Consider the following 22,063-nt stretch of genomic DNA (forward strand, 5'->3'; position numbering starts at 1 on the left):
AGATACGTGTTGGCTTTAAAATGCGCATCTGAGAAAGCAAAATTCAGTTCTGAAAATGTTTTAGAGATCATAATTTTGGGGGGTGAGTATAGCTCAGTGGTAGAGAGCAGGCTTAGCATACCAAGGTCCTGGATTCAATCCCCAGTACCTCCATTTAAAAAAAAAAAATTATAATTTCAACACCTTTTAATTATTTAAAGTGCCTACATCAGAATTCTAATACAAATAAATTAGAAGTGTATTTTTGGATAGTCTCTTGAGATAAGTGCTCTTTCTCTCAAAATAGCTTTGTACCTAAATAAACTCTCAGCCTACCATAGAGTACAGCTGAAAATAGGCCAATGAAATATGGCAATTCCTAAAACTAAATCTATATTAAAGCACTCACAAATTCACTTGTAATAAACAGTTTGTTCTCTTTATAAATCTTCAAATATGTTTTAAGAGCTCCTATACTTCCAACAGAGATAAACATTGAAGGCTTCCATTTGCCTAAGTAAAGGAAACAAAACATTTCTGAAACTACTGAATAGTGTAATAGTGTTTATGGCAGAGGCTGACAGCAGGCTATCCCAGGCCGACTGGATTGGCTGACTGGCCAACATGACCTACTTTGTGTACCCAATGAGACTTTAGCCTAGGTAGGTCCCCTAAACCACAACAGGCATCCCCAGGACTATGCATCTTAAATAAACAATGGCCTGCATTTGTTCACTGCTTTAAGCAATAGGGTTCCATGTTCCTAACACTGCATATTCTTATCCCGAGTAGCTCCCTAATTACTCAAGTCACTCAAAAAGCACTGGTTAAATACCACTTGTTGTGCCAAGCACAGAGCCTGGTATGTAACAGACCCTTCCCCCAAAAAATTGATTTTGTGATCTCAAGGAAACAGAACTCATAAAAATTCAAGGCTTCCTGTGCCCTGGATTATTATTTTTTTTTTTTGGTGCTGACATTTTTACATAGTATTACTATGGAAATTATATACACAGGTAGAAAAAAAACAAGGCTAGAAATCAGGTGGCTCAGATTCTTTCTATGGCCCTGGGCGAGTCACTGGGTCTCTTAAGGCCATTGGAAAATGAATGTGTTGAATTCAATGGTCTCAAGTCTTTCCAGGTCTAAAATTCTGATTCTCAACTTGCAATCTTTTTAATGAAGTCCTCTGGAATCTGAGAAGACATTATAATCTAACTCTAGATGATTCCAAGTGCTCCAAGTTTCAGAAAACCAAGTAAGAATAAGCCATACCCTACACATCTTTCATTTACTCTAAAGAGTTCTTTTTATGACCCTTCAATCACTTATTAAGAGACTGTCTTTCATGAAAGTGTTCTTTAATTTTTATTTAAAAGTGTTCTGTAATTCATATATGATTCAACTCTAAAAAAAACTTAAAGGAACACAGTTTTATATATTCTACATGTGTATATTGTCTAGAAGTCAGCAGCACATTTCCTTCTCATTATTATTCTGAGAATATTAAAAGAGCTTTGGATAAACACATAAAAATGCCACAAATCCAATGGACAGCTCAATCCTGACTGAGTAGGTAAAGTAAGAGAAATAAAGGGCTTTGTGGAACTGCATAAAGTAGTTCGTTGCTCCTTCTTAGGACAAGCTACAAAATTTGTAGGGCCCAGCACAAAAAAGCTCCTTGCTCAAAAAGTAGTAAGAATTTCAAGATAGTGACAGCAGAGCATTAAACCAAGCACAGACTGTAAGTGCCTGCACATATTACGGGTCAGGTGCCCACAAAGTCGGCCCTATCTCTCTTCAATGCTAACCCAAACATATTCTCAGTAACAACCCATTATGGAGTTAGACTTACCCAAACATTTCTTTTGAGCACTTAAAAACACTATCAACACAGAACTACTCAATTTAATACCAAGTGTTTTTACCATCCTATTTTTAGGATAAAGGGCTATAGAGCATATCCTATGAGAGCACAGAAGACTATTAATTCAGACTGAGTTCAAATCCCACCTCTACCTGTACAGGTTATGTGGCCTCAGGCAAGTAACTTACCTTCTCTGGCATCAGTTTTCTCACCTATTAAAAGGACATAATGTCATCCACCTCAATATTATCAATATATATTTAAAATATGAGTCAACACATATAAGTACTTAGAACAGTGCCTACCACATACTGCTACAAAAGCCCTATTAGTTATTATTTCTATTTGGAAACTGGCTCCACAGAAAGTTTATCTAAAGGGCAAACTACAACTTCTGAAAATCGTTTTTTAATTAATAATCCAATTCCACAAGTATTTATTAAACACTTAACTCAGCAACCTTCCCTTGGCAATTTTTCTCTTCCTTCAGTATCGTCTTCATTAGCTACTTCTTGGTGGGAACAAATTCGCTTGATGATACCCTTTTCAGTACTGTTATCTGCTTAAGGTGAATGCCTAGTTTTCAAGAAATATTTTCAGGAAACTGTAAGAAGTAAATTATTTTGGCTAACAGCCAAAAAAATATGACTGACACTTAATTTTTTGGTTATATCTTAATTTCATTCTTTCTATAACTGCTTAAATAGGTATTCATAATGGGTAAACAAATTTTTTTGTCCAGCAATTTTCTCTACATACCACAGACTCTCAAAAATCTTTTATCAAATATTTTATATTCAATTTCTGGCTTTAAAAATTTTAATGTTCCTGGCAATAAAATTTCAGTGAAATTGATGTTTACATTTTAAATCTGTGAATTAATCTAAGGCCTTTTTACTCACCTCCAACTTAATTAATACATACCTTAATTAATACATACCTTTCCCTATTTAAAGCTGTTCATATAAAACATGGGCTAAAAGTGTAAAATACTACTCTCAAGCTTATTTATGACTCTGTGGTGGAACTATACTTAAGAAACAGTTCTGAGTTTTACATGGTAACTTCCCCTAAATGTTCAAAACATTGAAAAATATTAGTAACCATACCATTAATGAAAAGGATGCCCATTGAAAATGAACACTTCTTACACTTTGAGATAAGTTTCTTACGGAAAAAAAAAACAGTAAAGTGTTTTTAATTGTTTAACCTGTGAACAAAATTATCTTAAGATGAAAAGTCACAAATACAGCACAAAGACATGTCACCAACTTGGAACTGTGTCCCTTTAAAAAATACACACGTAAGAAGTTTCAGGCCGTGATTGAAGGTACAACAGCCAAAAGTCTGTAACTTTTATTAGCTAAAATAAGAGTCCAGCTAACCCAGGGATAGAGAAGTCTGGCTGCTTCATTTCCCTGCTTATCAGGAATGACAGAAGACTCCCCCAAATCTTTCAGAATTAGTACTACACTACCTCTTATGCAAAACCATGTCTTTAATGAATTAAGATCTAAAGGCACAACTGCTCACAAGCAACCTCTAATTTACATGACTTTACTGCCCTGCCAATCTACCATTCAGAATGCCACTGAGCTACAGCCCTAAGTGAAAGTCACTTGAAGAGTGGTTAAGATTCAAGCTTTGATGTGGAAAATGCTAATTAAATAACCAGCCAATCGATTTTAGGCCAAACGCAAAACGGACTGTTCCCGGCTAGACAAGAGGACTGGGAAACTCGAGCCCCCTTATAGTCAGAAGCTGCCTAGTTAGAGACCAGTGGGATGGGAGCCTCATCTAGAGGCGAGAACAGGGTGAGGAGAAAGTTACAAGAAAGGCCTCGGAGGCGGGTGCGTGTGGTTGAGCGCCTGTACACGTGTAAAGAGCTCTTCACCCCAAGTTTATCAAGGCTGTCCCCACGCCAGGATTCTAATCCGGTTTAGGGAGAAGAAGGAAATAAAGGCCGGTGAGGACCATAAAGCGGTGGTTATTTCCTGGTTAGTGTATGACGGGTAATACGTGGTGCATCCATCTTCTGCCGTGTCGTAGCCCCAGCAGCCCGGGTTCAGCTCCCTTTCCTCGGGGGACACCAGTGCCAAGCCTGCCTGCCTGCGACCCCCACTCCCGCAGCTAAGTGAGCCCCGACCCTCGCATTGCTTCTTTACGTACTCCCGGGGCCCCCAGACCCAGGGGTGCGGCGCCATTTAGGTCCGGGTTGGGGAAGCAGGCCCAGGCACTCCGGGAGCGGAGTCCTGTCCCGGGAGCGCACGGAAATGACTCCTCCCCGCTCCCGGGGATCCTGCCCCGCCAGGCCCAACCGGAAGGCGCCCTCGGGCGGCCGCGGGGCTGGGCCGGGCCGCCGGGCCCTCCAGGCCGCGCCGGGCATGCGGGGGCGCCGGGACAGGAGAGTAGGCGGAGGCGGCCGCTCGGGCCGGGAGCGCTTCTCACCGTGTGCTCGTGCTCGTCCGCCCGGGCCCGGGGCAGCAGTAGCAGCAATAGCGCGGCGGCCGCCGCCACGCCGGGAGCGCCCGGCAGCGGCCTCATCCTCCGCGCTCCCACCGGCCCGGCGCCGGCCCACCGACTCCTCCTCCGCCGCCGCCTCCGCCGCGGCCGATTCGCATCCACGGGGCGCGGACAGACGCACGGGGCCCGGGCCCAGCCGCTGGCTCCTCCGCGCCGCCGCCGTCACCGCCCGCTCCGGAGCCTCCCCCGCCCCCCGGCGCCTCCCTGCCTCTTCCTCTGACTCAGCCACGTCATCCGGCCACCCCGGCACACGCCGGAAGTGCCTCGCGACGCGGGGCCGCAACCGCCGCGGCCGCCCCGCCCGGGAGGCGCTATATCGCGGCCGCTGAGGACCGCGCGGCGCCCGGCCCTCCAGTCTGCCGCCCGGGGACCCGGGCCTCGCGCCCCTCGCGGGCGCCTGGCTCGCACCTCAGGGCCGAAGCCGGCTCCCTTCGACTTGTGCGACTGGGTCAAAACGCTTAACTCTTCCGGCCTCAGTTTTCCTCGGCTGTGAAATGGGGTAATAGTCTGACCTGCCGCCTCGAGCTTGATTTGCCGGGGGGGGGGGGTCAGGTCAAATAGTCCTTACCAGGCGCTCGACTCCCGCCGTGAATGAATCACCCGCTCCTATAATCATCATTATGGGAGGTTGTTAAACTGGTACCGGGTTGGATGAGTGTCTTATAGTCACTGAATATTTGTTGAACCCCTAGTATTCAATCTTGTTTAAACCCTTATTTATTTATTTTTTTGTTGGTCTCTCGTCCACAGATATAAACACCTCTAGGCTCTAAGCTTCTCTCCTAGCAGAGATGCTGTTCACTGACATATTTCCTGTGCTTAGGACAGTGTCAGGCCCGTAGTTGGAACTCAAAAGATACTTGTCAAATAAATACATGAATACGGCACCACCATTTACACAGTCCTCTAAGCCAAAAATCTGGAACTTGCAGTCCGATTGTCTCTCAGCCATCAGCAGTCAACAAGTTCTAGCATTTGTTATCTTAGAAAGGTCTCAATAATTAATTTTTTCCTCTCTTCTGCCAGTAACAGCAGGTCTTCCACACCGCACTCACTACGTATTGCAACAGCCTCCTAACAGGCTCCCTACCACCATTCTTCCCTCCCTGTTTATTCTCCCCAACAGGTCCAGAGTGATCTTTCTGAAAAGAAACCTGAGTATATCACTCTCCTGCTTACTACACTTCTTGAATATTGTTTAAATAAATCAAGGAATCACAGCTAAGATTTTCATCTGCCAGGCACTATTCTGAGCACTTTAAATGAATTAACTCACTTAATCCTTATGCAGCAGGCACTGTTAGTATGTTTATTTTACAGATATGATAACTGAAGCACAGAGGGTTTAAGTCGTTGCTCAAGGACCTGATCCAAGCAACTGGCTCCAGAATTTTTTACTATTAATGGACTACCATCCATGCACTCATTTTAAGAAATGGAAGAGACTTGTATGTACTGGCATAGAATGATAACTGAGAGATAATTTAAATGAAAAAACTTGAAAATATAGAGTATAATTCCATTTTGAATGATATTAGTCTGCCCATAGAAAACAATCTGAAAGATTTAATCAAACCATTAACAGTGTAATGCCTGCAAATATTTGGACTTTTTTTACAATGAGTATGTGCTACATATGTAATCAGAAAAAAAATAGTTTCTTGTCAAAGGATAGTCCTGTTAGAAACAAACTCGCAGATATAGTGAACAATCTTACCGTTACTGGAGGAAAAGGGGTGGGAAAGGATAAATTTGGAAGTTTGAGATTTGTAAATGTTAACAAGTATATATAAAATAGATTTAAAAAGCAAATTTCTTCTGTATAGCACAGGGAACTATATTCAATATCTTGTAATAACCTTTAATGAAAAAGAAAATGAAAACAAATATATGTATATATATGCATGACTAGGACATTATGCTGCACACCAGAAATTGACACATTGTAACTGACTATACGTAAAATTTTTTTTAAAAAGATAGTCTTGTTAGCCTGCAGCTGCACAGATTCTGATTTAGCTCAACTTCACTTCCCATTGATACTCAGGCTATATCCCTATATTTCCCAAATACACCATGTTCTTTTTATACTTCTGTGCCTTTGCTCTTGAATGGAAATGAATGGGCAGCCTTTACTTACTCTTTTTCCAGGCCTAAATGAATTATCACCCCTTCAGTGATACCCTGCATAATGCCCTCAGGAAGTTGAGCATCCCTTCTTGTAGGATTCCAGCTGCATTTATGTCACAATTACCATAGTCTCATTTCCTCTTCTTTACTACATTCTGACTTTTTTTTTTTTGATGGCAGGCACTACCATTTGTTTATATCTGTCCCAGCTGCTGGGATACTGCTTGTCACATCATAGACATTCAATAACTATTTGCTGAATGAAGACATTAATAAGTGAAAAGTCAAATAGCATAGAAAGATTTAAAGAACACTTTCTAGATAGTCTGAGACACCACAAAGCAGTACATGATTAATTGCTGAATGAATCATACACCAGCAATTGCAATAAAAATCGGAGGAGGTGTCTTATACATCTTTGTATATCCCCCAGAGCACCTAGCACGGTGACTTGCTCATAATGGAAGCTTAGTAAATGCTCCGTGAATGAATAATCACAGCTTTTGAATCAAGTGATGATGGGCAATTGAAGAACAAGCACTGTAAGTGCTGAATTAAGTTGGATAAGTAGTTTCTTGCTTAAACATCCATCACCAGATTTGAGGCAGTAAGCATTTGCTAGGTGTTGTCAGAAGCACTGGGTTGGCAATTGCTTCGGGCTGGGGAGGACAGAAGAAAAAGTAAAAAGTATTCATTTGGGGAGTGTAGACTTAAAACCAGGAAACATTGCACACATAAACAGGCATGAAAACAGGCATGACAATATCTTGCTTGTTTATCTTGCTTGTTATCTACTTCTGGGGTCCTTCTATTGCTACTTACCACCTTCCACCTCTACCTTTTCTGTTCTGGCTGAAATGTTCTAGATATCGAAGAATTTTATAATTGTTCTGAATTTTTTTCTTTAGGAAGCAATCACTTAAAACAGTTGGTTCTGAGACCAAACAGCAACTAAGGCTATTAATTTTTTTGTACAGTTCCCATTTTACTGTTTCCCACACAAATTTTAAAGTATCTCTTATAACAATGATGCAGGGAACAGCAGGTGCCACATAATAGGATGCTTTGCCAATTAGATAGTGACTCCAGTAGGGCTGCCTCCCTCCTTCAGAATAAGGGATTCTCCACCTCTTGCCTTAGTCCTAAACTTAGAGTTGAAGGGACCTGGAACAGTACTAAACACAAAATGCTTCACTTCATAGATGATGGGTAGTCAAGTGAAGTGAACTCAGCAAGCCAGTAGCAGATCAAAATAAAATCCAAGTCTCCTGACTTCCAAGCCAGTGTTCTCTCCCTGCATCATGCTAACTCTTACTGCATAGCTAGCTAAGACATTTTCTCCTATATTGTGGGTTAAATAGGTTTTGGTGAGCCAGCCTAGGAACCTACTATTTATTACAGTGTCTATGAGAAAACTAATTCTGAGTTGTGCCTCGACATTCAGAACACATCTTTTACCCTCCTACTCATCCTCTCACCATTCTGGAGAACACAGTGTCTGGCCATCAGGAATGAATGAGGAAGGCCACATTATATTCTTAATAACTCACTTGGAAATGAATCAAACACAATTTATTTATCAAACCAAAGAAAACATTTAAATGGGCAGATTCCTCAAAATTGAGGATTGATTTTTAGGACGAATCTTCTAGAGTTATCCAAATTAGCTACTTGTCTTTCTTAGAAATAAATCTGTTACTAATGCTTCCTTAGCCAACCAGCTGCAAAATCCACACACTATTCTTTGAAAGACCAGCAGAGAAAATGAATACTTCCTGGGGCATATGGGAGAGGGATCTAAAAATCCCAACTACTGAGGTGATATAGGATGGACTAGGATCTCTCTTTTTTAATGACAAAGCAAGACAAAAGGAGAGGGAGAGGGTAGGTAACTTAGCTTGACTTATAAAAATATTCATTGAAATCATTTACATACTATTTGCCTAATTATGGCAAAGCATTAGGGATTATTCACATCATTAAATACGTCAGGTTAAATTATTTAATTGTAACACACACCTCCTGTTTATAGTCTATCAGTGTTCCTACTTTGTTGCTTATATTGTTGGTTATCTGCTCACAGGTTTTAATATAAGATGAAGGAACAGTGCTGGCCTAGGAACTGGTGGACAATGTACCTTGTACAGTTAGAGGCAAAGGCAATAGCAATGAATATGACCAGTAGCTTCACTGTCTATTGAGCCAGTTTGTAAAATCTTGGGGAAGGATGGTGTCAGCAGAGCTGTCTCCCAAGGTATCATACAGAGAACTTTTTACAGAGACTAGGTGTCTTTGGACACATAGTTACAATTTAGTTTCTGATCCTCATTGTATTGAAACCCATGAAAAATGTCACCCCATCATTTCTTTGATAACATGGTCCCAGTGTTTCATCCAAATTTTTTCGTTTTCTTCTTTTACTTTTACACACAACCAATCACTTTGGATCTTCAGTGAACATTCAACAAAGTTTTAGACTTGCCATTTTTGACTTGGAACTCCTGATCATTTCTATCTGTGTCTCAAGTGTGTCACATTTATGAAACCCAGGTTTCTCATCAGCACTCAGTCTTATGTTTTCCACTTATTTTTCATATAAGAATAAAATGCAATAAAATATTTCAATATTGCACAAAGAGTGATATGCATACAAAGATGGTAACAGCATTGGCTGATAGTAGGTTTTGCCATGTTATTGATTTAAATACTTATTAATCAGAGAATGTAAAAAAATCTAATTTTGACATCCAAAAGGGGGCTTAGGGGTACTGAATATAAAAAAGTATAGCTTTTATCAAAATCAAATGTGCCTAAGATAGAGACTATCTATAAATAACAGTGAGGATAACTGTACCAACATTATATTTCTTGTTCTCCTTTCATCTCACATTACCTGATTTCTCCCAAATAAGTGACAAGGGGAGTAAAGGGGCCACCGTAAAATGGCTGCCGGGCGCCAGGCATTATGGTAGGTAATTTGCACAAATATTCTCTTAATGGCCAGGGCCAATAGTGTATTTAAAGTCAGAAAAGAAAAAAAAAAAAACTTGCAGACAGAAAAACCCAAGACCCCAGAAGCTATTAATTTCAATAAGTCCTTGTTTGCCAGACTGAGGAATGAAATGGAAAAATAATTTTTAATCATTAGAAAATGACTTAATAAAGCTACTCAAATAGATCTTTGATAGTGTGGCTTTTATATATTTGTGTGGGATGGAGAATAATTTCATAGAATACCACCAGGTTTCTGATCATTTTTAAAGAAATAGATCTGATACTAATTTGACTGTATGTTTAAGCATCAGGTTAAGAACCAGTGCTTTAAAGGTAGATTTATGTGCTAGGGACTCAAAATTAATGATACCTTTAAGGCTCTACAATCTCTGCACAGATTTCCTAAGCCTAGTGGTAATAACAGGTATATAAGGAAATAGATAACGATTTCTATTGTAGGGACCCCTCAGCAGAGTAAAAGTCAAGGAGCCTCCTCTCTCCTGTGGCCAGAACTAAGATCTATCAAGTGAGGTCCCCGGCATCCCAAGCTTCTGGTTCCCAACCACTTTTTAAATGTTCCTTGACAGCATCACTGTTTTGAAAGCATACTGAATTATAAATGCCCCAAATACTTAATAGTCCCATACCTGGGAGATGTGGAAGAAGGAAACTTCTGGAAGGCCAATAGTCAGTCACTGACCGAATTTCTACATGGGCATATCTAAGGGAGAGCTTGGCTATTTGGAGATGGGAAGTGGTGACCTAGAATCAGCGGGTTCTGATTCTAGACCCACCTCTTCTTCTAACCAGGTGAATACTCTTGGTTCTTCTCTGAAAGCTCAGAGTTGCCTTCTGTATAAGAGGAGTTAAAACTAGTCCCTCTTTAAAGTCTTTTTGAGTCTGTTGTATGTGACCAGCCCTGGCATTTAAACACCCTCCTGAATCTACAGAAAAGTTGAAGAATTATTTAAAAATTAGGACATACCTTCTTACTTGAATACTGTAAGTCTTAAATCATAACCACTTCTAGAAATTAGGTTGGACTAGCAAATAACCAAGGCCTAGTGTAAGTGCATTTCAGTAAAATCACTTGTAAAATACATTTCTAAGCAATCTCTTTTGGCTTCTGACATGCCAAATTAGAGGTAAGTATTCTAATTAAGTCTTCATCCTCTTGGCAAACAAGGATATGGATCAATAAACCTGGTGATAGTGAATGAAGTTCTTCATTTTTCACTTCTTTGTGCCTTAATAATATCTTCTTCAAGGAACGCCCAAACCAGCAGGGCTACAACAATACCAGCAATGAGAGTGGGTCTTAAGGTCTGCAGTCACACCGTGAAACTCAACATGAAGACTTCGTTGACAGGCAGAAAACTGCAAGTCCCAAAGTCCCAAAGTAGGCAGGTTTTAGGAGGTGGAATCAACGACCTCTGGGTGGAACTGGTGGAGGAGGGTGGAAAGTCTCCCTCGTCGGGGGCCTGAAATGAAAGATAAAGCAACTATTTTAAAACGAATTTGATGAACTAGTTCTTAGACATCACTTGCTGCAAACTTGGTATACTATGCGAATCACATGCTCTTCAATTAATGAAACTACACACATACGGACCTCTGAGTGGCACACATGCTAAGCTGTGACTTGCAATCCTAGCTGCACATCGGAAGTGCCAGTGGAGCTTTGAAAAAATACCAACTCCCAGGCTCGATCCCAGACCTTTCCCCTCATAATCTCTAGAGGATAGGGCTCAAGCATGACAACTTTCGTGTCCCTATTTAAAACAGTTGTATTAACCATGCCTTTGTTTTCTGAGGCTTTGATATCTGGGGCCTCACTGATCCTTGGAGGGACTGCCCCTCCCCGGATAAACTAACTCCTAGAGATAGCAAACCACCTGCCGGTGAGCACGCTTTCATATGCAAACTAACCAATCTAGAGTCCGTACCCCAGCCACCTCCTTCACTGGGGCTCTCACATTCGGGGCTACTATCCCGTTGCACTGATCACCCCAGGGCCTGGTGCCAGACAACTAGAGACAGCCCTTTGCCCCAAAGCCTGTTGAAATTATGCAAGCTAGCCAATCCTAAATCTGCCTAGTCTACCTCACTTGTTCCTTCCTGCAGGAACCACAATAAATGCTCTTGCCCATGTTTCTCCCCGCCCCACCCCCACTCTCCTGACTAAACCCAGTGCTTCCCCGTGTGCCGCATCCCAGCATAATGTACCCCTCCTCTTGGGATCCATGAGTATAACAAGTTATCTATTCAATGGCAGTCGTCTCCTGATTTGTTGACCTTGCCATACTTAAATAACAATAAAACCTCTATTTTAAAGCTCTAGTGATTCAAATATGCAGACAGGCGGGAGATACACTGTAGTAGGGAGATCCCTTAAGAGAGGACTTAGTTTCTGAAGCTGGCTTCTCATAACTACTTCCACCTAAGATCACTAAGTGTGTTACCCCAACTCCACGTTAGCTTTCCTAGAAGTGCCCTTCCACATTAGATGTTTGGGTTTTTCAACAGTCATAAATGACACTCCAGATAGACTCAGGTGAGTGTATTTACAGAGAGGTTCAACGATTACTGATGGTATTTCCAAGTGTGTGCTATAAAACCAATATTTAATTCTCTTGGAAGCCAGTCAATAAGTCAAGAAAGAGAGCTCTGTCAGGTGCTGTAATTGAACTGAGCTGCCTAGGAATTGCGTACTTGAGGACTGAATGAATCAGTGAGTAAATATTTACCAAATGTCTCTTGATTGCAAGTTTTGCGTAGGCCAAGGAAATAATAAAAGAGGTGGGAAAAGAGGTATGCCATCTCAGGAACAGAGAGGGAGGCAGAAGTAGAAAAGAGTAACAACAGTCATCCTCAGGAGGTCCTGCTGTGGCCCTTGGGAGTAGATGACTTTCTGTGGTTGTCTCTTTATACAGAGAAAACAAAAGGACAATCTCCTTCCATCTCCCTGACCTGCCCTACGAACAGTGGGCTTATAGGAGAAAGCTGAAGGACAGTGAGGGGATACCACTTACTACCTGAGCTTCCTCCTTTCCTTCCTTCTTCCCTTCCTTCCTCTCAACAAACGTTTATCTACTCTGCATCTACTCCTGGGTGTGGGATAGAAGAGCAAGTAAAATGGACATGGATTCCACCCTCAAGGTGCAAGAATATCATGGGTGAGACAGACAATAGGGAAAATCATAACACTGCACCGAATGTTTTGATCGGGGACGTTCAGAACCTGTGAGAACATATGGCAGAGGCGTTTATTCATGTGTCTGGAGGACAAGTTCAACTTCTCTAAGCCTGTTTCTCATCTGCCAAACAGAGGTGAAGATACCTACATTGGAGTATTGCTTGAGGCTTGGCGATGACAGTTTGAAAGTGGGTAGCAGAGTTTCTGGCTTAGAATATGCATTCAAGAGGTAAAGCTAATAATTTTACTATTATGATAAAAATCTCTTCTTAGATCTTTCCCCATGCACGTGAAACTTACATCTTATCTTCCATCACAAAGATAGTTGTGATTTCCTCCTCTTCTGCTGCCCCTCTCTGAAGCTGGGGTGGGTCTACTAGCAAACCATCTTCATATTTTATTCTGATGAACAATCCTACCAAGGATTGGAAGCCTCATCTCAGGGAAATGGACTTGTGATTTTAGACATATCTGAACCATGGAAGTAAAGGGTAATAAATCAGAATTAAGGGGTGGTCTGTGAGGAGACAGCCTCTCCGTGACACTGGGAAGCTGGAGTTGGAGACAGGACTGTCCAGTCCAGAGACACCTGGGCACTGGCTGCTTTCTCCTTCCTGTTGAAGGTGAGGTCTTGCTGATGGTAAGCCTGGTTCAAGAATCCAGCAATCCTAACATTGGTTAACATTCTTTTAAAGCAATCCTGTTATTTTGATGGTATGCTTTTGTACGGTCACAATGTTGTTAAAAATATGTTTACGTTTTCCCACTAGTTTGTAAATAGCTGCAGGCCCAAGTCCCTTACTCTCTAACCCCTCCGGCCCCTCCTCGGGACTCCACAGATCTCTTTACAAGCCAGCATCTAAACGACTAACTCCTGGTACTCCAGGAGGCCTTTAGAAGTGTGTTCTGATTCCATGGTACTAGGCTATGCCTTAAAGGGGAGTGCGTAGATTATCAGTGACTGGCAAATCACTAGTAAATAGCAAAATATATTTAAAAAAAAAAAAAAGGGGCTACGGCTTAGCAAGATTTTGGCTTCCCCCCCACCCCAATTGTTAAGACTTTACCTATGAAGAATGTCGTAATCAGCTGCCTACTCTATAGGGACTACTGACCTGCACGGGGAACACCTTGCTAAGATATAATGCATCTGCTCCTGTTTGTGTCACCATCTGCCTTCTGTAACTTTGAAGAATATTGGGAACTTACAACAGGTGAGAATGTGAAGCTTCTTTCCACTAATCTGTAACCCAGCCGGCACTGGGGTTGGTGACTTGATGGCTAGCTATTTAGAGATAGGTAGTCCAACCCAAGCAGTTCCAGTAGATCCATCCACCCATTCATTCACTTGCATGATACTTACTAAGTTCCTAGTATGTGTCAAGTAGCTAACTCCATGCTGGGCTGGGAGGGTAGAAAAACTTTTTTTCAATCAAAAACATTCTCTATTCTTGCAAGGTTCTCTATCTACTTGAGGAGACACATATGTAAACAAGGGCCACAATATGGAATGAATTACAATAGAGGTATTCGGGGAAACACAGGAAAGTTCACTTTACATAGGAACATCAAGGAAGGCTTCACAGAAGAGGTGATGTTTGGACTGAGTCCTAAAGGATGCATAGGAATTTTCTAAGCAGAGATTGGAAGCATGTAAGAAGATAGCATTCCAGGCAAAAGAAGGAACAGATTGGGCAAAGACAGTATATAATGGTACAGCTCACTAGGAATTCTTAAGGGGTTGAACATGGGTCCATATAGGAGAAGGATGAGACTTAGGGCCACAGCGTGCTGGAAAAAATACAGAATTAAATGTAAGGCTTTTATGCCAGGAAGTGACATCATCAGCTATTTCTGTTCTTAGAAAGTGCACTCTGGGACAGTGTGGAGGAGGGACTGACTGGAGGCAGGGAGGTAAATGTAAGCCTACAAGGATGAACTTAGGCACTGGCAGATGGGGAGGAGGGGGTGGATGTGAGCCCTGAAAGGGCAGCAGAATGAACAGAGCTTGAGGAGCTGTGAGGGAGCCAGGAGTGGAGGACGACTCCGGGTGAGGGGCTTGGGGAAGTGTCGTGTCTCAGGCTGGGAAATCATGAGGAGAAAGCAGTGTAGGGCAGAGGATGGCAAAGGGGATGATGAGTTTCATTCTACCTAGGCTATGTTTGAGATCTCTGTGGGACATCTGGTCAAGTCCCCAGTGAACAGTAGGAAATAGAAGGCCAAGATAGAGATGGAGATGGAGATTTGGAGTCTACTGGCAATTCGAGTTCACAGAGTGAGGAGAGCAAGGGGCCAGCACAGAGAGAGGGATGAGCAGGATGAAGACTGCACCCACCAGTGCTGTTTGAGAGAGAGGAGGGTTCGGGAGAACATGAGTGGGGAAGAGTTGCCAATTCCCAGATCTGGAAGTGGAGTGGAGACCACCCAGGTCAGCCTCCCCTCCTGTCTGTCAGTGGGTCAGGCGTTCAGGAAAAGAGGCCATTTTATTCTTCACTCAAACATCTCCTCATTTTATTATGAAAATTACGTACATACTTACAAATCACTTGCATGTTTGCCAATCTTCACACCCAAAATGCACCTAAACCCCAGATTCCTATCAATTATAGATTTCTTTGCAAATACCATTTCTTTAGTAAAATGCATTTTCCTCCCTCTCTCTTCCCATCTTCATCAAAATATGCTTCCAGACTCCCTCAAACAATTTCATCTGCCATCTCCCTTTACATATTAACTGCATCCCAGCTTCCAGACTTTAATTTCTGGAACCCATTTCCCTGGTTGTTCTCTCTTCTGCTGACAAAATCCCACAGAGTCTTTGTAGCTATAGATTCAAACTTGACTCTTTTTAATCCTGCTATGATTGGATATCTGCCTCCAAAGTCTTTACCTTCGGAAATAAAAGATCTGAGATCTTGGATCCCCCCCCCCCCCCGCCTCCATGACACCTCCACCTCCTTGGAGAGGTGTAATAAAATACCTAAAAGACTGGACCCTGGAGTCAGGCTCACCTAGGTCTGCCACACAGAGTAAGTCTTAATCAAGTCTCAAGCCCCAGTTTTGACATCTGCAAAATGGGATAACACTAAATATCTACCTTTTAGAGTTTCAAAGAGAATTAAATGAGATAATGCATTTAGTGTGTTTAACCGAATACCTGACACATAGTAAGTGGTCAATAAATATTAGCATTTATTACCATAATTGCTCTCCATAAACACCCCTCCCCAGTCACTATCTATATAATAATTTTCAAGCAACAGAACATTGCAGAAATGCAGGAGATTGGACTAGATTATCACTAAGGTTCCTTCTAGGGCTAATGTTCTACTATGTGACCTCTAGTCTACACCAGGGAAACATGCCCGGTGAATGTGATGCAGCTTGGGGCTGTGGGAGGTTTGTGTAGCAAGTGTCACTATGTGACTGTTTCTGGGAGCACATGGAAAAGTGGCAAATAGCAAGGGGAGAAATAGAAAGATCCTCAGCGCAGAGTCAGCTGCTTTTTCCAGAAAAGCAGAAGAAAAGCCTCCTTGCACTTTCTCAACAAATTCCACTGATGAGGTTCATCTGAGTTAAAAGTTTCAAAATGCAAAATAAAATCCTGGTTGGAAAAAAAATCTTCCTGCTTTTAAAATCACCCCCCGCCAACATCGCATTTTAGGTATCAAAGATTTAAACTCCTAAAGCAAGCCTAGGCTTTTATTCCCAAAGGCTCCTTTCTACATTAGCAGACACATAAGCTAGCTTTGACCACCTTTTCTGTGACCCAACAAGATCTTGATAAGATTCCTGCCAGAGGCCCAAGCACTATTGTAAACAAAGACAGACATCAGAGCCCCATGAATCAGTCACACTGTTCGGTGTAACACCCATCTCCAAACCTCCATAGGCTCATCCTTCTGAATAAACTATCACTCAGACTGTTGAGTTCTTACTCTGGGCTGAAAACTCAATCCTTAAAACTCCGTGAGGAAGTTCTGTTATCTCTCCATTTTACAGACAAGAAAATTGAGGCACATGGAAGGTAAATAATTCATCCAAGTTCACAAGTGGCTACCAGAGACTTATCCCCAGGTAGTGTGTCCCTGGGTAGCTTCCCACCTGTGTTTTCATTCCCAGTGCCTTCTTATCTCCTGGTCCCCAAAAGGCACTGTCCCCATAATACAGTCAAGGAATTAGTTACTTAAGAGCTGAATTCTAACCAAACAGATGAAAATTATGCAAGAAGTTGATGTTTACTAATGTGTTTTGCTGAGGAAATACTGTGTTTGTTATTTAGAATCTGTGCAACTGAGTGAAGTCTGACTTAAAGTGATGGAGAATCCATTCTGAAACGTGTCCAAAGTATGCATTTCAGGTAGTTTAGCCCTGCACTCATTCTTAGGTCATCTTAGATGTCAGCAGATCCTACTCTCCCTCTGGAACTCAGAGAGTGAGTTAAGAATCCATCAGCTTCAACGTTACCTCTGTGAGGCAGCTCGTGGTGGCACCCTGGGAGGCCTCTCAAGGGGCACGGTGGGTGCGTTGTCCACTTGTGGGGGGCCTGGACTACGGCTTCTGGTAACCTCAGGGACTTCATTATCCTACAGCAAAAAGAGGAGAAAGAGAGGTGAAAATTACGTTAAGCTACCAGCAGAGCTGGACACTGCTATCCCACAAGCTCAGACCTCCTTCAGCTTTGGCTGAAGGTTATTTACTAAGTGATAGTCAACCCAGCAATACCAGGGCAGTTTCCACTGACTTTGATTCCGAGTCACTGAGGAGACAATCTGGCCCAAATTATCATTAATGATCTGAACGCTCCTTCCTGGCTACTCAAAGCGAGGTCTCTGGGCCGTCAACATCAGCATGACCAGGGAGCATGAGAGAAACGCTCCTCCCCAGATCCGCTCCATCAGAACCTGCATTTCAACAAGATCCCAGGTAATTCTTGTGCATATTCAAATTTGAAAAGCACTGCTCTGTACAACCAGATACAGCGGAAGAAATTTTATTTTTAAACGAAAGTCCCTGTTTGAGGACAACAGAATCATGAGTGACCCTCAGTTACAGAGTAGTCCAAGCTGTACACTGGAGGGGCAGCCCATGCCTAGGGCCCTATGTCACGGAGTCTCCTTGGTTGGCAGTGACCCATATGACCCTTTCCACTGGTTCCAGCCACTGGTCACTGGATCAGGATAGACACCCTGACTCAAACTGGGCCTCAGCCTAAGGCAGCAACGTACTCTCTGCTCCAAGGCCTTGTGGCTCTCAGGGGACTGTTTGCCCCTATACATGTGGAAAAGCAGAAAAGGCCAGTGCACAGGGAGAGAAAAAAGCAGATGTGCAAAAGGAAGAGTGTGTGGCCCCAGGAAATACACGGAACAGCGGCTTTGGCTCCGGCATGCCTCACCGCTCTGACCCAGGCCCAGAAAGGTGATCACTGACCCCAATTCCCTGATATTCATCCAGTTCCTCCTCACAGAGTCCCCTTTTGGCTTAACCTTTCCTCTCTCCCTCCCTCCCCCCTTCTGTCAGTCCTTCCTTCCCTTCTCTTTATTGAGGTGAAATTCACATAAAATGAAATTAACCATTTTAAAGTGAACATCTAGCACATTCACATTACTGTGCAACCACCATCTCTATCTAGTCCCCAGACATTTTCATGACCCTAGAAGGAAACACGGTACCCATTAAGCAGTTTCTCCCCATTTCCCCTCCCCCCAGCCCTGGGACCCACCCATCTGCACCCTGTCTCTGTGGATCTACCTATTCTGGACATTTCCTATAAATGGGATCCTACAACATGTAACCTCTAGTGTCTGACTTCTTTCACCTGGATTTCTAGTTCCCGCAGTGAAAACGACCCCTAGGACAAGACATATGGGGGTGGGGCCCCGGCTCTCACCTCGTTGTCCCCCTCCATCCCGCTGCTCACACTGAGGAGGCTCCGGGTGCTGGATCGGTTACTCGCGCTGCCTAAAGGGTGCAAACAAAATCAGCCGGACTGTGGATTCTCTCCAGCTACATTACAACACAGAACTCTAGCTAAGTGTCTATACCACTTCTCCTCTCTGCCAAGACCCACCTGAAAGATGAGCCGCCTGCCCCCTGCTTCCTCTGACACCTGCCACCATTTCTGAACTTGTCAGAATTCTCTAAATTGCCTCAAGGCGGGAAGGGGTTGAATACACATTATCACCTGCATTATGTAAGGGGAGGTGTTTTCTGCCTAGTCTAGACTTCCCATGTGGTTGTGATATGATTTAGGTCTGTTTCAACAGATAATAGCGGCAGAGGGAAAAGCCGGGATCTACTCCCATTTTGTCACTGACTGGCTGTGGGAATTTGGGCAAAAATCTTACACTTTCTGGGTTACAAGTACTCCATTAATAAAGTAAAGAGGGAGAATAGTTCAGAGGTTCTTGACCAAAACCCATGGATGGGCAAAACTGTGTGTGTGTGTGTGTGTGTGTGTGTGTACACATGAACATGCATTTTTCTAGGAAGCACGTCCAGAGTATACATCAGGTTTGCAAAGCAGTTTGTGATACAGAAAAGATTAAGAACCCCTGGATTAGACTACCTTCCCGTTCCTACATCCATTTGGGGATCCTCTGCCTGACATTTAAGGAGACGTGAGTCCTGAAATTCAGCTTATCTCTTGCTCTTTTATTTCTCTCCTAGCTGTTTTGATAACACTAAAAATGTATGAAAGAAGGGAAACTTGATCTATTTGGCTTGTGAAGCCGGAGTGTCTGAAGTCAGCTACCACCGCCCTGGATCCGGAAACAAAGCCCCAGCTCCTGCCTGCCCATCAGTGTGTATTGTCTGCTGCAATCAGACTCCTATTCAAGCTTTCAAGCCAAAAGGAAGACATTTCCTAATTAGATCCTCAACTTGCCTATAAAGTTGGAATTCTCAAATCTGAGCCCACTGTTTTCTAATGTTTCTGACATTGTCCCTTTTCCTTCCCCTTATCACAGTTGAAGCAAAAAGAATAGTAGGTGAGAGTCTCGGTCCTGGATCCAGTCTGCCTGAGTTCAATCCCAGCGCCACCATTTATTAGCTATTTAACATAGAGGGAGGCACTAAGCCTCCAGTTTTCTCCTTGATAAATAGAGGTGATAGCAGCTATACCATAGAATGGCTGTGAGAATCAAATCAGAGAATCTGTGGAGGGGGCTTAACACATAGTCCAAATGCTAAACAAGTGTTAACTACTATTATGATTAAGCTTTATCATTTATAAAAGTGATAGAGTGATAATTATCACACAATCTGGCCTCAAGGGATATTTGTGTATAGGATCTTTGACCCCCTGAAAAAAGGAGAACTTCACAGGCTAAATGTCCCCATTTCTTACATCTCCCAAGCCCAAATCAGGCTCCAGTTAAGATCTTCTGAGCTCATAATAGAGCATGTTTCCAAAGCCCAAAGGCACCCGCCGGAGTTCAGCGGTGAAGGTACTGGGGGTCACCTGCTTACTTGCAGTGCTGGAGGTACTGTCTGTTTTCCAGTCTCCTCGTCTTAGCTCTGTCCTTGGAGGGAAGACACTTTTCCTGGGGCCACTCTCATAGACTCCAAACTCCACTTTCCCAGGCAGGTGCTGCGAGTGCCGGATTGGGACTGTGATCTCCAAGTCTAGAATTAGAGAGAAAAGGGATAAGCTTTAAGGCATCGGATGCCATTTACCCAACTGCTGGGCTGCTCCTTCTCCGCCTGCCTCCTTCACCTGAACCTGGAGGGTGCCTGGAGGGGAGGGGAGGGGAGGGGAGAGGAGAGGAGGAGCAGAAGCAGATCGGGGAGGGGGTGGGGATCCTGCTCAACAGCACTGAAGCTCCACAGAATCCTGCATGGCCATCACTGACAGAAGATTGGGGTGAAGGAATGTGGAAAAGGGCAGAGAAATGCTTTCCCAGCAGGCAGCGGAAAGAAGGTGCAGTTAGGGAAATGCTTAGCACCCCAGCTCTGCCACTCTCTGGCTGTGGAGCCTGAGTCAGTCAGTCAAGCCCTCTGAATTACTTCCCCTTCTCAAGAGGGGTGATAAGCCCCATTGTCTGTAATAATAAGTTATCCTGTGCATCACGCAGAGCTCTAAAAGCTTCCATATTTTTAGCTCCTTGAATCCTCCCAACACCCATGAAATAAATACTATTGTCATCATTCCCAACAGAAACAAAGGTACAGAGATGTGAAGTAGCATGTCCCCATGTCCACATCGCACAACTGGTTAGTGGGCCAGCTGGGATTTGAACCCAGGCTCCAAAGTCCAGGCTCTTACCCGCTACTCAGACTGCTTCTCAATCCCTTCATAAATGACAGATGATGCTGTCACAACTGACAGCAATGACCCAGACAGTTCAGGAAAGGAGGTCCATCAGACCCATGAAAGATTTTGTGACTTGCAAGTCTGGCCAGTGGTTTAAGGCCACACAGACACAGAAAGACGGATTCTGCTTCTGCCTCTTCACTGGCTTAGCCTTGCCCAGTGGTTGGTCTTTCTTCCTCCCTAGATTTCTACCCCAGATGCTACGAGGCAGGGCCTCTGGGAAGAGGTAGAAGCTCAGGTGTACTTGGGGGGACGTGTGCTCTTATTTTTGAGGAGCCACTTCCTCCATCACCTCCCCTTGCGCTCGGGTGCAGCAGGAAGCTCAGGGAGCGCAGCGGCAAGGTGGCTCCGCTTGCCAAAGCCAGAACCCTGCCAAGGAGGGCGAATGGGTGAACTAGAACAGAATGAAAGAGCAAGTGTGAGGGCAGGGCAGATCGAGTGCACAGAGAATTTTAAAAGGATGGACTGTTGGTTTGCACGGGCTCTAGCTTTCCTGGTTTTAGATACTCTAGTTCCAAGGGTGGTGGCTGTTCCAAGTACTAACACAGCTCTCCAGGTCTCTGTCTAACAGAGGTCTTTTTCGTGTCCAACACAGATCTTTTACACATTCTTGGGCTCTCTTGGTTACAACTGAGCAGTGGAAACACCTGCCCAAGTTTGGAAGTACTCGGACAGAGACTAGCCGGTGTCCCGCACGTGGGTGTGAGCCCAAAGTGTTTCAGAGCCCAAACAGGTGACACACTCCTCACCTCACCCCCAGCTTTGACCTAGCTGTTTAACAGCAACCTTTGAAAGGGAGGTTCCGGCCTGCTTAATTCACTTCAATGAGGCAATTTTTGACTCTCCACTAGTTTGAGAAGGAAGGAAAGTAAAATACACAGGGAAAAAAGTTGGAAGTCGAACATTCAAAAAATCAAGTAGATCCAGTGTAAGTGTCCATAAAATCCTGATATTCTTTGGATAGAGGAACCGTGCCAGGAAGAATAATTACCATCGTTCTATCGTGTAGCACTTTTCCCAAAGTGCACTCACATGTGTGGTTATCCCTCCTTTGAACTTG

At 43.4% G+C, this 22,063-nt stretch overlaps 2 protein-coding genes and 1 long non-coding RNA gene across 5 annotated transcripts in view; 1 reads left to right on the forward strand and 2 right to left on the reverse strand.

Annotated features, from left to right (window-relative positions):
• Positions 1–4,537, reverse strand: part of TM9SF3 (transmembrane 9 superfamily member 3) — a 55,768-nt gene extending 51,231 nt beyond the window's left edge. Inside the window, exon 1 of the mRNA XM_064488304.1 lies at positions 4,295–4,537. Within this exon, the coding sequence (XP_064344374.1) occupies positions 4,295–4,390 (96 nt within the window). The 5' untranslated portion in view covers positions 4,391–4,537. The remainder of the gene's footprint in view (positions 1–4,294) is intronic.
• On the forward strand, positions 3,556–19,933 carry LOC135321830 (uncharacterized). Of its 2 annotated transcripts, none has more exons than XR_010381963.1 (3): positions 3,556–3,980; positions 13,794–13,903; positions 19,359–19,933. It is a non-coding gene; the product is annotated as an uncharacterized LOC135321830 (long non-coding RNA). The 2 variants fall into 2 exon arrangements; XR_010381964.1 differs by lacking the exon at positions 3,556–3,980 and adding an exon at positions 12,501–12,918.
• Positions 6,215–22,063, reverse strand: part of PIK3AP1 (phosphoinositide-3-kinase adaptor protein 1) — a 106,863-nt gene continuing 91,014 nt past the window's right edge. The window contains exons 14-18 of one of the 2 annotated variants that reach the window (XR_010381962.1): positions 20,160–20,315; positions 18,580–18,650; positions 17,157–17,275; positions 10,479–10,974; positions 6,215–7,158 (exon numbers count right to left, since the gene is read on the reverse strand). Coding sequence is in view for 1 of the 2 variants with exons in the window: in XM_031461498.2 (XP_031317358.2) it covers positions 10,917–10,974; positions 17,157–17,275; positions 18,580–18,650; positions 20,160–20,315 (404 nt within the window). In the remaining variant the exon portion in view is untranslated. Of the gene's footprint in view, positions 10,975–17,156; positions 17,276–18,579; positions 18,651–20,159; positions 20,316–22,063 lie in introns of both variants that reach the window. The other variant, XM_031461498.2, reaches the window with a different exon arrangement.

This window comes from Camelus dromedarius, chromosome 8, assembly GCF_036321535.1.
Source record: "Camelus dromedarius isolate mCamDro1 chromosome 8, mCamDro1.pat, whole genome shotgun sequence".
Classification (NCBI taxonomy): Eukaryota; Metazoa; Chordata; class Mammalia; order Artiodactyla; family Camelidae; genus Camelus; species Camelus dromedarius.